The sequence below is a fragment of the Aspergillus ruber genome (assembly GCF_000600275.1).
Source record: "Aspergillus ruber CBS 135680 unplaced genomic scaffold scaffold00018, whole genome shotgun sequence".
In the NCBI taxonomy this organism is placed as follows: domain Eukaryota; kingdom Fungi; phylum Ascomycota; class Eurotiomycetes; order Eurotiales; family Aspergillaceae; genus Aspergillus; species Aspergillus ruber.
Window position 1 is genome coordinate 201353 of NW_024467314.1, and position 17357 is coordinate 218709.

Consider the following 17357-nt stretch of genomic DNA (forward strand, 5'->3'; position numbering starts at 1 on the left):
TTTTTTTTTTTTTTTTTTTTTTTTTTCCTACGCTTTTGTTTACACGAGTCTGTCGGCGCGTTTGTTAACAACATTCCCTCTCGTCCGGCCGCCGCGGGCTTTCCGATCCTTCTCCTAACGTCTAACGCTCGATGATCATTGCTTCCCGAAACCCATAAGAGAAATCTAACGATGGAGGTCGCCACGACAGAGGTGTCCAATGGCGTGCCCGCGCCGCCCCAAGCGTCGTTCGTCGATCCAGCTGCTGTGATTCAATATTTGGCGGAGGTGCTGCAGGTGACTTTGGGCGCTCTGAAAACCGAGCTGGAAAGCACTGGTAGCTTGCTATCACCGACGAAGTACAACGACACGGTGCAGCGATGTATGCGATTCGCTTCGGAGGCGCAGGTCGCTCTGTATGTGCAGAAGGATATTGTGGCATCTGAAGATACTACGGATGGGATGGAGGATGGTCAAGGTATGTGCGGTGTGTGTGGCGGGGTGAATTTGCTTGAGGGAGCGATAGGTGACTGATCTGATTGCTCGATTCTAGCATCGTCTACCCAATATGTGTACAACCTTTCCGCCGAGATCTCCTCTGCTTCTACGACGATTTCGTCGGTTGCGTTCATTAAACGTCCCGCCCCGATTGATCCTACGATTCCTATGGCGACGCAGATTCAGGTGATGAACCTTCCTGGTCTTGCGTCGCTTAACAACGCCCAAGCCCAACAGGGTTCTTCTATGTCCCCGTACGAAATCCTACACTTGCTGGTACACCACGGATTGAGTCCTTACTTCGAGGCCTACACCCGAAATCAAGATGCAGTTGCGGGGTCCAAGCCCCGGACGGACACGGAGGCTAAGACCGGAGTTCCTGGAACGAAGAAAAAGTTTGCGGAGTTGGAGCTCGGGCTTCTGCATTTGCAGCAGAATGTTGAGATCCCGACTTTGAACTTGCCCCTCCATGAGGTTGTCCAGGCTGCTTTGGACGAGGCCGCAGCGCGTGCTCTTCCTAAAGCCACCACGGACCTGATTGACTCAGCGACACTTGACAATAGCGGTTTCATCAACAGCATTCAGAACACCGTTAACGCGTGGATTCGGTCCATCCAGACAATTACGAAGATGTCTCGCGACGCTGACAGTGGGTCCGCAGCTCAAGAAATCAACTTTTGGTTATCCATGGAGACTGCCTTGGAAGGCATTGAGAACCAGCTTCGTCGTGATGGTGTCCAGCTTACTATGGACATTCTTCGCCATGCCAAACGTTACCAAGCGACTCTGAGTTTCTCTGCGGATACCGGCTTGCGGGAGGCCATGGACCTGGTCCAGAAGTACAACCAATTGATGCGAGACTTCCCGTTGGATGAGCTTTTGTCTGCCACCACGCTGCAGAAGGTCCAAGAATCGCTCAATCTGATCTTCGGACATCTGAATAAGAAGTTGAAGATCTGCCCGTACCCAATCAAGCGAGCGCTTGCCCTTGTCGAGGCCATCTCAGGCGATCTTGATGCACAAATTCATAGTCTACTTCATGGTCGGAGTATCCTGCACTTGGATTACCGCGAATTCCGTTCATTGATGAAGACTGCCGGTGCCATTTGGCGCACCTGGGATGAGAACCTGAAGGAATTCACCAGCGTAGCTCGTGAATCTACTCGTCGTCGGAACGAGAAATTCATCCCCATCAAGATTACCCCACGTCATGAGAAGACCCAGGAGCGGTTGAAGTACATCAACACCTTCCGCGTCAACCACGAACAACTCCAGAGGACTATTGTCAATGTATTAGGTCCAAAGAGCTCGTCATCTGGTGATGCTGCAGCAGTAGGCTCCGACGAAGCTGTTATTGTGGAAGAGATTGGTGATGTGGATGCCGTGGAAGAGGTTGCGCAGGCCTATGCTGCTCTCAAGAATGTTGATGTGCTTGACGTTTCTCCTGAGGGCACTCAGCTCTGGATTCAAGAAGAAATCGCATACAACGAGCGCACCTCACGTGTTGAGAACTCCATTATCGCCCGTCTTCGTGACCGCCTGGCCACAGCAAAGAACGCCAATGAGATGTTCCGGGTATTCTCCAAGTTTAACGCACTCCTTGTCCGTCCCAAGATTCGGGGTGCTATTGGTGAATACCAGACCCAGCTCATTGAGAACGTGAAACAGGACATTTCGGCCTTGCACGAGCGCTTCAAGCATCAATATGGCTACTCAGAAGCGCATGCGATGTCGCAGCTGCGCGATCTCCCGCCCGTCTCTGGCGCGATTATCTGGGCGCGCCAAATCGAACGCCAGCTTGAGGGTTACATGCGAAAGGTCGAGGATGTCCTTGGTGAGGACTGGCATCTGCATTCGGAGGGTCAGAAGCTCCAAGCGGAAAGCAGCTTGTTCCGCAAGAAGCTCGATACTCGACAAGTGTTTGACTCGTGGATGCACGATGTCCAAAGGAGACACATCTCGATCTCTGGATATCTGTTCAATATCGTCAAGAACCGCGCTGCCGGAAACAGCCTAGAGTTGGCTGTCAATTTTGACGCTCAGGTTATCGCTCTGTTCAAGGAAGTCCGAAACCTTACCTGGCTCAACTTCCATGTACCTCACGCGGTGAGCAACATCTCCAAGGTCGCCAAGCGTGTTTATCCATATGCTATTAGCTTGATGGAGAGCGTTCGTACACTGCTGCAGACTAGCCGCTCAATTGCCTCGATGGCCGAGGTCGCGATACTTCTTAATGGATACATCAATGACACCCAGAGCATGATTCAAAAGGGTGTCCGCCTGAGGTGGGAGTCGCTTGTTCATTCCTATGAACTTCACCTCAAGGAATCCGCTTTAGCCAACGGTGCTATCGATTCTACTCTTGCTACTCGGGGTGAAAGCAAGCATATTCAGTTCGTCCGTGAGTTTGCAGGTTCCGCGTCTGTGCTCCAATCCAAGACGGCCGTTTTGGCTTCGATCAATGAGAGCATCCAGAAGGCGATTCACGAGCTTAAGACCTGCCCGTATGAAGCCTCCGCATTCAAGCAACGACTAGACACGATTCAGATGGCTGTCGATAAGCTCAACCTGGAAAATTACGTGAACCTCGGATACTGGGTTGCAAACCTTAACCAGAAGATCGAGGCCATCTTGTGCGAGCGCCTCACTCGTGCCATTCGTGAATGGATCACTGCATTCCAGGAGGCAAAGGATGAGCAGCGCAACACGCAGACTTCCATTGGAACTCAATATCCCGCAACAGGCGAAGTTGAAGCGACAATATACAAGATCGAATTCCCTGAACTGACGCATGAGATCTCCATGCGAAACCAGGTGCTGCATCTGGACCCGCCATTGCAATATGCACGGGCAAGCTGGTTCTCGCAATTCGACCACTGGCTGGGCGTTATCTGCAATCTCGAGAGGATCAAATCTTCCCGGTACCAGATTTCGATCGAAGTCGAAAAGGCTCACGTTTCGGAAACTTGCTTCGCCAATCTGCCGCAGTACTGTACTGATGGACTCAATGAAGTTTACAGCGCCGTGGAGACCCGTGTGAAGGAGGTTTCCGAGTATGTTGATAAGTGGTTGCAGTTCCAGTCGCTTTGGGATCTGCGGTCTGAGCACGTCTACGATATCCTTGGCGATGACCTCTCCCAATGGCTGCAGCTTCTGCAGGAGATCCGGAAGAGCCGTGCCACATTCGACACGTCTGAAGTCAGCCGTTCGTTTGGAAATATCAAGATTGATTATGAGCAGGTGCAGACCAGGGTCAACGCCAAGTATGACCAGTGGCAACATGAGATTCTCCTCAAGTTCGGCTCCAAGCTCGGTGGCCGCATGCGGGAAGTACACTCAGACATTGCTTCCGCTCGTCGCGACTTGGAAGGACAAACGTTGGAAGCATCCTCTACGGCGCACGCTGTGTCTTTTATCACCATTGTCCAGCAATGCAAGCGCAAGGCTAAGGTCTGGGAGCCGGAAGTTGACCTCTTCCGCCAAGGTCAAGCCACCCTCGCCCGTCAGCGTTACCAATTTCCCAACGACTGGCTCCACGTGGAGAACGTTGACGGCGAATGGGCAGCTTTGAATGAACTGCTTGCACGGAAGAGTAAGATCGTCCAGGACCAGACTGAGGGATTGCGCGCGAAGATCGCCGCTGAAGACAAGGTGATCGGTGACAGGATCGCGGAGGTGATTGCACAGTGGAACGAAGACAAGCCGATTTCTGGTACCATTCCTCCGGAAGAGGCATCTCGTACTCTGAGTATGTTCCAGACGCGTCTTGAGTCTCTCCAGTCCGAGTTCGAAATGGTGTCGAAGGCGAAGGAGGCTCTTGACTTGCCTGCCAGCTCCCAGTCCTCTTTGCCGCAAATTCTGGAAGAGGTTCAGGACTTTATGTCAGTCTGGGCAGCGTTGTCGACTATCTGGAAGAGTCTGAATGATCTCCGTGAGACGTTATGGACCAGTATCCAGCCTCGGAAACTTCGCCAGGCCATCGATGGCTTGATCAAGATGACCAAAGAAATGCCAAGCCGTATGCGTCAATATGCGGCCTTTGAGCACGTCCAAAATGTTCTCCGGCAACTGCTCAAGGTTAACCCTCTTCTGTCAGACATGAAGTCTGAGGCCGTCCGTGAACGTCACTGGCAGAAAATTTACAAGGCCCTGAAACCTGGCAAAAGATTCTCGCTTGTCTCCCTTACTCTTGGAGATGTTTGGGATTTGAACCTGGTTGCCACTGAGGTGGTTATTCGCAATATCATTGCCCAGGCTCAGGGTGAAATGGCATTAGAAGAGTTCTTGAGATCTGTTCGCGAGACATGGCAGAATTACTCTCTTGATCTTGTCAACTACCAAAACAAGTGCCGTCTTATCCGTGGCTTCGATGACCTTTTCGCCAAGTGCAGTGAGAACCTGAACTCTCTGCAAGCTATGAGACACTCGCCGTATTTCAAGGAATTTGAAGAGGAGGCTTCGTCTTGGGAGGATAAATTGAACCGCGTACATGTCCTGTTCGATGTCTGGATTGATGTTCAAAGACAATGGGTTTATCTCGAGGGTGTCTTTACGGGCAATGCCGACATTAAGCACCTTCTCCCGCTCGAGTCCAGTCGCTTCCAGAACATCAACTCCGAATTCTTCAACGTAATGAAAAAGGTCTACAAGTCGCCTTACGTTCTAGATGTCCTCGCAATCAACGGTGTCCAGAAATCCCTGGAACGCTTGGCGGAGTTACTGAACAAGATTCAAAAGGCGCTGGGTGAATACCTTGAGCGTGAACGTGTTTCCTTCCCCCGTTTCTATTTCGTTGGTGACGAAGACCTGCTGGAAATCATCGGTAACAGCAACGACATCTTCCGTGTGGCCAAGCATTTCAAGAAAATGTTCGCTGGTCTGTCTGGACTGCTGATGGACGATGACAACAATATTGTCGGTTTCACGTCAAAGGAGGGTGAAGAAGTCCGTCTAAAGAGAGAAGTCAACCTTGTCAAGACCCCCAGGATCAACGATTGGCTTAGTGCCCTTGAAAACAACATGAAATTGACGCTGGCTGAACTCATTGCGGAGGCTGTTGAGCAGTTCGACACGATCTACAACGCCCCCGAGGTCGACCGAACTGCCTTCAACGACTTCCTTGCCAATTACCCGGCTCAGGTTGTTGTTATTGCCAGCCAGGTTATTTGGACAGGAGTTGTGCAAAAGGAACTCGAGAACGGCGCCACTAACCTTCAATCCTTGTTCGATTCTCAAGTCCGAGTGCTTGAACTGCTTGCAACCACCGTGCTGGGCGACCTCGACACGATCACCAGAAAGAAGTGTGAGCATATGATCACAGAATTCGTTCACCAGCGAGATGTTATCGCGAAACTTATTCAGTCCAACGCGACCTCGCCGATGCACTACCTTTGGTTACTCCAGATGCGCTTCGTTTACCACGCTGAAGGCGACTTCCTCCAGCGCTTGCACGTTCACATGGCAAACGCGAAATTGGCTTATGGTTTTGAATACTTGGGTGTTCCCGAGCGTCTCGTTCGCACTCCTCTTACAGACCGCTGTTTCCTCACTCTTACCCAGGCGCTGTGTCAAAAACTCGGAGGTTCTCCTTATGGCCCTGCTGGTACGGGTAAGACCGAATCGGTCAAGGCGCTTGGTCTTCAGCTTGGTCGGTTCACTCTTGTTTTCTGCTGTGACGATACATTTGATTTCCAGGCCATGGGCCGTATTTTCTTGGGTATCTGTCAAGTCGGTGCGTGGGGTTGCTTTGACGAGTTCAACCGTCTCGAGGAGCGTATTCTGTCCGCTGTCTCTCAGCAAATCCAGAACATTCAAATTGGGCTGAAGAACGGAGAGCTTGATAAATCCGAAATCGAGCTTGTTGGCAGACGGCTGTCCGTCAACTCCAACACTGGAATCTTTATCACCATGAACCCTGGATATGCAGGACGTTCCAACCTTCCCGATAACTTGAAGAAGCTGTTCCGTAGTGTTGCCATGTCGAAGCCGGACAAGGAACTCATTGCAGAAGTTATGCTGTTCTCCCAGGGTTTCAAGCAAGCGAAGCCCCTCTCAAAGCAGACAGTGCCCTTCTTCGACCACTGCTCTTCCCGTTTGACCAAGCAGGCCCATTACGATTTCGGTCTGCGTGCTCTGAAGAGCGTCTTGGTTAGCTCTGGTGGTCTGAAGCGTACCCGCATTGCCAGTTCCGGGGGCGAGCTCGGTCCAGAAGAGATCGTCGAGCCTCAGATCATGGTCCAGAGTCTGCGTGAGACCATTGCGCCCAAGCTAGTGCGGGAGGATGTTGACACGATGTTGGACATTCAGAAAGAGGACTTCCAGGGCGTAGACTATGTGCCAGCCAACTTCGAGAAGCTTACCGCGACCATCCAGGAGATTGCCCAGGAGCAGCACTTCGTGGATAGTGAGATGTGGACCACGAAGGCGCTACAGCTCTACCAGATTCAAAGTATTCACCATGGTGTTATGATGGTCGGAAAGTCAGGTTCTGGTAAATCGTCCGCGTGGAAAATCCTGCTCCAAGCTTTGCAACGTATTGAAGGCACCGAGGGTGTTTCTCACATCATTGACTCGAAGGTCATGTCCAAGGAAGCACTGTACGGAAATCTCGATCCTACGACCAGAGAATGGACGGACGGTCTTTTCACAGGTATTCTCCGTAAGATCGTCGATAACCTTCGTGGCGAGGACACGAAGCGGCACTGGATCGTGTTCGATGGTGATGTCGACCCTGAATGGGTTGAGAACTTGAACAGCGTTCTTGACGACAACAAGCTTTTGACCCTTCCCAACGGTGAACGTCTCAATTTGCCTCCCAATGTTCGTATCATGTTCGAAGTCGAGACCCTCAAATACGCTACTCTGGCCACTGTCAGTCGTTGCGGTATGGTTTGGTTCAACGAGGATACCGTCACTCCCACAATGATGATTTCGAACTACGTCGAGTCGCTTCGCACGAAGACCTTTGAGGACCTCGATGAGGACAGCGCGCCTGCCGGCCAAGCTGCAGTCAAAACTCAAGATGCACAGGAAATGCTTTCCAACTTCCTTAAGCATATGCTGCAGACCGATGAGCTTGTTCTCAAGAGCTTGCAGGAGGCCAAGAAGTACAACCACATCATGGAATTTACCGATATCCGCGCTCTCAACACACTTTTCAGTCTGTTGAACAAGGCCTGTCGAAATGTTCTCGAGTATAACGTTCAGCATGTCGATTTCCCGCTGGATCCAGAGCAAATTGAGTCTTACATCTCGAAGAAGCTTCTTCTCTCGCTTGTGTGGTCTTTTACTGGGGACTGTCCGTTGGGTGACCGTCAAGATTTCGGAGCATTCGTATCTGCCCTGTCGACGATCGACCTTCCGCCTGATGGTGAATCGTCGCTCATTGATTTCAACGTAACTCTGCCAAAGTGCGAATGGTCTAGCTGGCAGTCACAGGTGCCTTCGATCGACGTCAACACCCACTCCATTATCCAGACGGACGTGGTCATCCCCACGGTGGACACCATTCGTCATGAAGATGTGCTCTACTCCTGGCTCGCAGAGCACAAGCCCTTGCTGCTTTGCGGTCCTCCTGGTTCCGGTAAAACTATGACTTTGTTCGCTGCTCTCAGAAAGCTCCAGAATATGGAGGTCGTGGGCCTGAACTTCTCCAGTGCAACGACACCCGATCTCCTGATTAAAACGTTCGAGCAGTACTGTGAGTATAAGAAGACCTTGAATGGTGTTGTCATGTCTCCGAATCAGATCGGTCGCTGGTTGGTCATCTTCTGCGATGAAATCAACTTGCCTGCTCCCGACAAATACGGGACTCAGCGCGCTATTTCCTTCCTCAGACAGCTCGTTGAGCAGAACGGTTTCTGGAGGACTTCAGACAGGACCTGGGTCACCCTTGATCGAATTCAGTTCGTTGGTGCTTGTAACCCTCCATCTGATGCTGGACGTACCGCGATGGGCGAGAGGTTCTTGCGCCATGCTCCATTGATCATGGTGGATTACCCTGGTGAGATCTCGCTTAACCAGATTTACGGTACTTTCAATTCCGCTGTTCTCAAGATCCTGCCTTTGCTGCGTGGCTACTCCGAGGCTCTTACAAAGGCCATGGTGCAATTCTACCTGGAGTCTCAGACAAGATTCACACCCAAGATCCAACCGCACTATGTGTATTCGCCCCGTGAACTTACTCGATGGGTCCGTGGTGTTTATGAAGCCATTAAACCCCTTGAGACTCTGTCACTCGAAGGACTGGTTCGGATCTGGGCACACGAGGCTCTGCGTCTTTTCCAGGATCGTCTCGTCGCAGAAGATGAGAGAAACTGGACCGCCGATGCTGTCCGCCGCATTGCATTGGAACACTTCCCTACTATCGACGAGGAAGCGGCTCTCAAGGGGCCTATCCTGTTCTCCAACTGGCTTTCCAAGAATTATGCTCCAGTTGAGCAAGAGGAACTCCGCGAATTTGTCAAGGCGCGTCTCAAGACTTTCTGTGAAGAAGAAGTTGATGTTCCTCTTGTGCTGTTCAACGATGTCCTTGAGCACGCTCTGCGTATTGATCGAGTGTTCCGGCAGCCCCAGGGCCACTTGATTCTGATTGGTGTCAGTGGAAGTGGTAAGACCACGCTGTCTCGCTTCGTTGCCTGGATGAACGGTTTAAAGGTGTTCCAGATTAAGGTCCATGGCAAGTACTCTTCGGAAGATTTTGACGATGATTTGCGTAATGTCCTCCGTCGCGCCGGATGTAAGGGTGAAAAGATCTGTTTCGTCATGGATGAAGGAAACGTCCTCGACTCTGGTTTCCTTGAACGCATGAACACCCTTCTTGCCAACGCAGAGGTTCCCGGTTTGTTCGAAGGCGACGAATTCTCCTCGTTGATGACCGCCTGTAAAGAAGGTGCCCAGCGCCAAGGTCTGCTGCTCGACTCTCAGGAGGAACTGTACAGATGGTTCACGCAACAAATTATCAAGAACCTCCACGTCGTTTTCACGATGAATCCTCCTGAAGAAGGCCTGTCCTCGAAGGCCGCTACCAGTCCTGCGCTGTTTAACCGTTGTGTCCTTAACTGGATGGGCGACTGGTCCGATCAAGCCCTCTTCCAGGTCGGCTCTGAGCTTACGCAGTCGGTCGATCTGGACAAACCAAACTTCGTTGCACCGGACAGTATCCCTGTTGCTTACCGTGAACTTAGCCTGCCTGCATCCCACAGAGACGCCATCGTCAACTCGATGGTTTACATCCACTACTCGCTACAAAAGTTCAATAAGCGCTTGCAGAAGCAGCAAGGCAGGACCACGTTCCTCACCCCCCGTCACTATCTCGATTTCGTTGCTCAATATGTCAAACTTTTCAACGAAAAGCGTGAGGATCTCGAAGAACAGCAGAGACACTTGAACGTTGGTTTGGAGAAGCTGCGGGATACCGTCGACAAGGTTACCGATCTCCGCGCTAGTCTTGCCGAGAAAAAGTCGCAACTAGAGAAGAAGGATACGGAGGCCAACGAGAAGCTAAAGCACATGGTTGCGGATCAGAAGGAGGCAGAACAGCGACAAGCCGCGTCCCTGGAAGTCCAAAAAGCCCTTGAGGTACAGGAGAAGGAAGTGGCTGAGCGAAAGGAAGTGGTCTTGCATGATCTCGCTAGGGCCGAGCCTGCTGTGCTGGAGGCCCAGAAGAGTGTCAGCAACATCAAGCGTCAACATCTGACTGAAGTTCGTTCGATGGGTAGCCCGCCAGCTAGCGTTCGACTTGCCCTGGAAGCTGTGTGCACTTTGCTTGGTCACAAGGTCGACAGCTGGAAGACCATTCAGGGTATCGCGAGAAGGGATGATTTTATTGCCAGTATCGTCAACTACGACAACGAGCGACAAATGACGCGTGGACACAGGACCAAGATGCAGAACGAGTATCTGTCCAAGGAAGACTTCACCCTTGAACGTGTCACCCGTGCAAGCAAAGCTTGTGGTCCCTTGGTGCAATGGGTCGAAGCGCAAGTCAACTACTCTGCGATTTTGGATCGTGTTGGTCCGTTGCGTGACGAGGTCGGCCACCTTGAAGAAAAGGCTTTGCAAACCAAGGCAGAAGCCCAAGCTATTGAGAACACCATCCAGGACCTCGAACGCAGCATTGGCACTTACAAGGACGAGTACGCGGCGCTTATCAGCGAAACTCAGAAAATCAAGGCCGAGATGTCCAGTGTGCAGTTCAAGGTCGACAGAAGTGTACGCTTGCTCGAGAGTTTGTCGTCTGAGCGTGTCCGTTGGGAAGAGGGAAGCAGATCGTTTGAAACGCAGATCAGCACCCTTGTTGGTGATACTCTCATGGCTGCAGCTTTCTTGGCTTACGCCGGTTTCTATGATCAGCAGTTCCGTAAGGCGATGATCGATGACTGGGCTCAACAACTGTCACAGTCTGGAGTCAGCTTCAAGCCGCATAACCCGATTACGGAGTACTTGTCCAATGCTGACGAGCGTCTGACCTGGCAAGACCACTCGCTGCCGGTCGACGACCTGTGCACGGAGAACGCCATTGTCTTGAAGCGGTTCAACAGATATCCACTCATCATCGACCCTTCAGGCCGTGTCACCGAGTTTTTGCAGAAGGAAAGCACCCAGCGCAAGCTTACTGTTACTAGTTTCCTGGACGACTCCTTCGTCAAGCAATTGGAGAGTGCTCTGCGCTTCGGTAACCCGATCCTCATTCAAGACGCTGAGCATTTGGATCCGATCCTTAACCACGTCCTCAACAAGGAATATCAGAAGACTGGCGGTCGTGTCTTGATTCAACTTGGCAAGCAAGAGATTGATTTCTCGCCTTCGTTTAAATTGTTCCTCTCGACGAGAGATCCATCTGCATCTTTCCCGCCAGACGTGTGCAGTAGAACTACGTTCGTCAACTTCACTGTCACACAAAGCAGTTTGCAGACGCAGTCACTCAACGAAGTGCTCAAGTTCGAGCGCCCCGATGTGGATGAGCGACGTACGAACCTTGTTAAAATGCAGGGAGAGTTCAAGGTCCATCTCCGCCAGCTGGAGAAACGCCTCTTGCAGGCACTCAACGAATCTCGTGGCAATATTCTCGACGACGACAATGTCATCGAAACTCTCGAGACACTCAAGAAGGAAGCAGGCGAAATTTCCAAGAAGATGGTCGAAACCGAAGGCGTCATGACGGAGGTAGAAAACGTCACACTCAACTACAGTATCATAGCCCGATCTTGCAGTGCTGTGTTCGCGGTATTAGAGCAGCTGCACCACATCAATCACTTCTACCAGTTTTCGCTCCAGTACTTCGTCGACATCTTCAACGCTGTCTTGTATCAGAACAAGCAGCTCGCACAAGAAAGGGAACACACAGCTCGTGTGCAAATCATTCTCCGGAGTCTTTTCGTGACAACTTACCAGCGTACTTCGTTGGGACTGGCCCACAAGGACCGTATCACGCTGGCCATGCTTCTCGCGCAGGCTGCACCGTACCCTATGGACAAGGGTATCATCGACACCATATTGGACGAATCTGTCGAGGCCGCAGACTTATCTTCAACCCCGGAGAACCGCGACAAGGTCGTGGAGAAGATCGCCAACATGTCTCTCTTCAAGACCAACTTCCCGTCCATACCCGCGGAGCAATGGGACCTTTTCTTCGGCGAGGAGCTTGCAGAGAATGTTGTGCCTGTCATCTGGGAGGAGAACGCTCCCCAGCTCGATCAGCTGCTCCGGTCTTTGCTTCTTGTCAAGCTGTGCAGAATGGACCGGTTCGTTCCCATTGCGGAACGATTCGTCGGCTCTGTCTTTGGCCGTGAACTCTTCGAGGGAAGCAGTGACTTGAAGGACGTCGTGGACCAAGTCACAGCAAGAACGCCAATCTCTCTCAGCTCCAGTCCTGGATTCGATGCCAGTTACAAGGTCGATGCCCTGGTTGAGCGTACAGGGGCCAGATGCGCGAACATTGCAATGGGTTCCAATGAAGGTCTCGAAAGTGCCGACAAGGCTATTAGCAATGCCGCGGCGGCCGGGAACTGGGTTCTGGTCAAGAACGTGCACTTGGCGCCATCATGGCTCCAGAGTCTCGAGAAGAGACTCGATACTCTCAAGCCGCACAAGAATTTCAGGCTCTTCCTTTCAATGGAATCCAGTCCCAAGATCCCAGTCAACCTCATTCGTGCTTCCCGTGTACTCATGTATGAGCAGCCCGCTGGTATCCGTGCCAATATGAAGGATTCGTTGTCTACGTTGTCTTTGCGGGCTAGTAAGCCTCCTGTCGAGAAGGCTCGTGTCTACCTCTTGCTGTGCTTCTTGCATGCCGTTCTTCAGGAACGACTTCGCTACGCGCCTAGTCTTGGTTGGAAGGGTTTCTGGGAGTTTAACGATAGCGATGTAAGTTCTCACCAATGAACAGTCAAAACTCATTGATACTAACTTCGTAACAGTACGAATGCTCCGCATTCATCATCGACTACTGGATCGAAACCATCGCCCAAGGCCGCTCCAACGTTGCCCCCCAGAAACTCCCCTGGGACATGATCCGGACCCTCGTTACAGAAACCTACGGCGGTAAAATCGACGACCAAGGCGACTTCCAGCAACTTGAGGGCCTCGTGAACAACTTCCTTACGCCAGCCGCCTTCGAAGAAGACTACAACATTGTCTCTGGCGTGCAGGAGCAGGATGATTCTCTTATCCTGCCTGGTGAAACCAGTATCCGTGACTTCATGGAATGGGTCAACCAGCTTCCCGAGAGAGAGCCGCCGACGTACCTTGGTTTGCCGGCGAATGCGGAGAAGTTGTTGCTTGTGGGACATGGTACGACGATGATTGACGATTTGGCGAGGGTTACGACTTTGTTGGATGAGGGGGAACAGTTGATGATTGATGCTTAGTAGCTTGTTCTTAGATGCATATTTTGTTCATTTCCATGTATATCATAGAAGTCACCTGTAGACAAATCATTTTGCGTGATGAACCAAGGTCGGCATCGTAGCTTGTAACTTCGGGAGACGTTGACATGCACGGACGGTTCGAATCGTAGTTCGACCAAGGTTTGTTGGCCGGACCGAACCTGCCGGACCGACCCGCAACATTCTAAGGAAACTGTTACACCCAACAGAATTGTCAATTGAACCATCTGGTTTGATGAAGATTTCGACTGCCAAAATCGACAAGTAGGAAAGACGAGGGGATAAGATCTTAATAGGAGGCTTTTGGTGTTGCGGAATCTAATAAGCGGGAATAAGCCGCGGGTCGTCCATGTCAGGGTGCAGGGTCAGGTTCAAATATACATATATATTAGGAATTGAAGGATACGACAAGACGTAGCTCGAAGAGCTGCGTTAGGATCGGCTTCAGCAGGGAGGGATATTGAAACGGATAAACCAGTAAGGCGGTTAAACTCCGAGTCGGGAAGTCGGGGAGTCGATTATCCGGACTGCACGAGGTTATATAGGAAGAGGAAATTCAGATTACACGGAGGGTGACATTGATATCTATAGACGCCATATATGGTAGAATGAGTGCTTGGCTATCTAAACGAGTGTGTCCGTATATGAGGGATCTGTCGGCCTCGGTAATCGGACCAACTATTGATCCACCTCGACTTTCATCACTTTCATCAGGCTGGCATCGTGACAGTCCCATTATTTTGGACAAAACCCGAGGCAGAGCAGTGATAACTCACAGCCTTGTCGGCTTCAGCTAACCTCAGCTGGCCATAGGCGCTTAAGGTGGTTGCCATCAGATATCGCTCTTCTTTGATGTCTCTCCTATGAAATACACAACTAATTGTCAATCACACGGTGGATCAGACCGTATCCAGCATGCATGGCGGAGAGCTGAGTCCTCTTGATAGCAGGGGACTGTGTCTGCTATCTCTGGATGGTGGAGTGCGAGAGCTCTCAGCACTGTACATTTTGAAAGCTCTCATGGATCGATTGAACCATGAACGAGCGGATCGCCCACCAGTCAAGCCATGTGAAGTGTTTGATCTGATCGGGGCACAAGCACAGGAGGATTGATTGCAATCATGCTCGGCCGCCTTGAGATGACTGTTGACGAGTGTATTGATACGTATGTCAAACTGATGACAGCAATCTAAAAAATAAAAATCGCGATGGCCCACAAGTTGGACTGGCAAAATTAAGTTGCGATTTAATGCAAAAAAGCTAGAACATGCAATTAAAGATGCCATTACAAGCAATGGGGCAAAGGAGACAGACTTTTTAATGACGGAGTTGAGCGCGGCTGTCGGGTGTAAGTATTCTTCCATAAGGGTGTGATAGTTCTAACGTTGTCAGCTTTGTGTGCACCATTGCACATGAAATGGAAGAGATTGCACGCCTTCGAAGTTACAGCCTACCCCACAAACGCAACATTCGTGCCACTATCTGCCAGGCCGCACTTGCAACGTCAGTTGCCACAACCTTCTTTGATCCTGTTTACATTGGAGCGCGCAAGTTTGCTGATAGGGCTTTGGGTGCTAATAATCCAGTGGAACAGGTGGAATGGGAAGCGTCAGACATCTGGTGCTCTGGTACAGGTGATTTAAAGCCGCTCGCGAAGTGCTTTGTCTCCATCTGGACAGGGAGCCCAGGAAAGAAAGCAATTGAAGACAATATATTGAAGTTTCTTTCTGGAACGCTGGTCAGTATTGCGACTGAGACTGAGAATGCCGAGAAGAAATTCATTGCCATATGACGGCAGCATTTAGATGAGAAGCGGTATTTCTGCTTCAATGTCGACCAGGGTCTGCAGAATGTGGGGTTGGCGGGATATCGCGAGCAAGGAGAAATCGAAGCAGCAACAGATGACTATCTTGAACATCAGGCCCAAGAGTTCCGAGTGCGAGATTGTATTCAGAACTTGAAATTTAAGGAAAGTGTGTACATCTCAGATTTTGTATAGAAATGATAGACGCCTGACTGATGTTTGTAGGTATGGCAGACACCAATCTCGCATCGATAATTTATGTAGAGCTGCATAACTGCACTGCGAGAGAATCCTGTTTATATCACATACGAACATGACGTTCAGCATGTCCAAAGGAACTTGCAGTTTGTGGGTCGTATTTTAGAGATGCAAAGACAGCGTTCCCTGTATTCAGTACCATTTAAACTTGTGGGAAGCTTTACAGAGCGAGCCGCTCTTTTCCAAGAAACTGAGGATAAGCTACAACAGGATTCCTTGGATCAACCTCGACCGTTTGCAGCCGCTTTTTGTGGGCCTGGCGGCACCGACAAGACTCAGTTAGCATTAAAATGTATTGAAGACAACGACAAGTTTAATCCGATACTTTGGGTCGATGCCGAGGATCAGGAGACAACACGGACAAGTTTTAAACGATGTGCCACTGACCTCAACATTCGAGTAGATCGAACCTCAGGGCAAGGGTTACATTTGAGAGACTTACCTAACGTGCAAGCTATGCGTCTGTGGCTTCAACACCGAAAAGAGTTGGATGAAGAGTGACTGGTGGTTTTCGATAATGTTGACAACATGGCCTGGGTGTCTTCGACACACTGCCTGAGGGTCAGAGAGGAAATATCATTATCACTAGCCAAGATGGACATTTGTCGAAGCTCCTCAATGGTTGTGACAAAGTATTAGTTGATATAATAAATTCCGTCGAGGCGCGGGCACTTCTTTTATGGCATCTCAATCTTGGTCATCAACCGGTAAGCCAGGACACTAAGGACTTATGTGATCAGGTAGCGAAGCGGCTGAAAAATCTACCTTTAGCAGTTGATCTTGCAGGGACATATATCGCAAATGATTTGGATCCACAACCAAATCCATGGTCTGCACTCACGCAGTTCTTGGACTACTATGCGAAACATCAGAACCAGCTGTTACGGAACAGTCAGTACAATGGTCTCTCAAGCTATAGAAAAACAGTGTGGACAGTCTGGGACACAACATTGCAGAAGATAGAGGAGAGGTACCCCAGCCGACATTAAAGCTTTTGCTCATATTCCTGGGCCACTTTCCAAGTAGATTTGTTCAAAGAGAGCTATTGAGGCTTGCAAGTCTTCGATTTTTTCCTGTTCATCATGATATCTTTGCAGGACATCAAGATTTCCCTGACTGGCTTAAGACATTTTTAGCCGTCGAGGAGGACAGGTGGGTCGATTTTAATTACCAAAGTGCGCTTGAGCCGCTGATCACTTACGGTTTCCTCAGGTCAATGAGGGGGAGTGGCCTGGAGTCAGAATGCATAGCCTGGTTCGATGGCGAGCGATGCAGTACAAAGATGACTATCAGGAGCCATGTAATATATAGCACATGGAATTTATGCTGGAAGCATGTCATGAGCTTTTAAAGGATACTGCCAGGCCACAGTCTCGAAGGCATATAGTCATCTATATACCGCAGGTTAATCCATCTTTGGTTGAATCTGTCAATAAAGAAGGCAGAGAGAAGATGTGGGACATATTGGGTGAGACTTACAATGGCGGAGGCCGGTAGGAAGAGGCAGAGGTAATGCATCGACAAGCACTAAAAGAGAGAAAAAAGATGCTGGAGCTTGAGCATTCAGACGCACTGATCAGTAAGAGCAAACTCGGCTGGATGCTTGTGAGCCAGGGGAATAATGAAGCGGCAGACAATGTATCGACAAGCACTAAAAGGGAGATAAAAGGCGCTGGGACCTAAGCATCCAGACACGCTAATCAACGTGAGCAACCTCGGCAGAGACAATGTATCGACAAGCACTAGGAGGGAGAGAAAAAGTGCAGGGGCCTAAATATCCATACGCGCTGACTATTGTGTGTCACGGGCTCGGAATAGTAGATAATAACGAACTGAATTCCTATCTAGACTATTGTAGCCATCGACGAGAATATCGAATCTGGAGAAGAAAAGAGAAGAGGAAATCTATCTAGGTAATAAAGGGGTTTTAT

The 17357-nt window shown here is 50.3% G+C and overlaps 4 protein-coding genes across 4 annotated transcripts; all 4 read left to right on the forward strand.

Moving 5' to 3' along the window:
• Positions 1 to 171: 171 nt before the first annotated feature.
• On the forward strand, positions 172 to 13346 carry EURHEDRAFT_458681 (dynein heavy chain; the record flags this gene model as incomplete). The annotated part of the gene is made up of 3 exons (XM_040784524.1): positions 172 to 457; positions 533 to 12843; positions 12897 to 13346. The coding sequence occupies 3 exons, from the start codon at positions 172 to 174 to the stop codon at positions 13344 to 13346; spliced, it is 13047 nt and encodes a 4348-aa protein (XP_040637712.1).
• Positions 13347 to 14279: 933 nt separating this feature from the next.
• EURHEDRAFT_516290 (FabD/lysophospholipase-like protein) lies at positions 14280 to 15363 on the forward strand (the record flags this gene model as incomplete). Its single annotated transcript, XM_040786464.1, has 5 exons — positions 14280 to 14440; positions 14464 to 14529; positions 14585 to 14692; positions 14757 to 15102; positions 15163 to 15363. 5 exons carry the CDS (start codon positions 14280 to 14282, stop codon positions 15361 to 15363), a joined length of 882 nt encoding a protein of 293 aa, XP_040637713.1.
• On the forward strand, positions 15260 to 16214 carry EURHEDRAFT_413627 (uncharacterized protein). The gene has a single exon (XM_040782212.1). The coding sequence runs from the start codon at positions 15535 to 15537 to the stop codon at positions 15925 to 15927; it is 393 nt and encodes a 130-aa protein (XP_040637714.1). The 5' UTR covers positions 15260 to 15534; the 3' UTR covers positions 15928 to 16214.
• On the forward strand, positions 16017 to 16548 carry EURHEDRAFT_104613 (uncharacterized protein). Its single transcript, XM_040777672.1, has 2 exons — positions 16017 to 16133; positions 16201 to 16548. Exons 1-2 carry the CDS (start codon positions 16106 to 16108, stop codon positions 16413 to 16415), a joined length of 243 nt encoding a protein of 80 aa, XP_040637715.1. The 5' UTR covers positions 16017 to 16105; the 3' UTR covers positions 16416 to 16548.
• Positions 16549 to 17357: the final 809 nt, after the last annotated feature.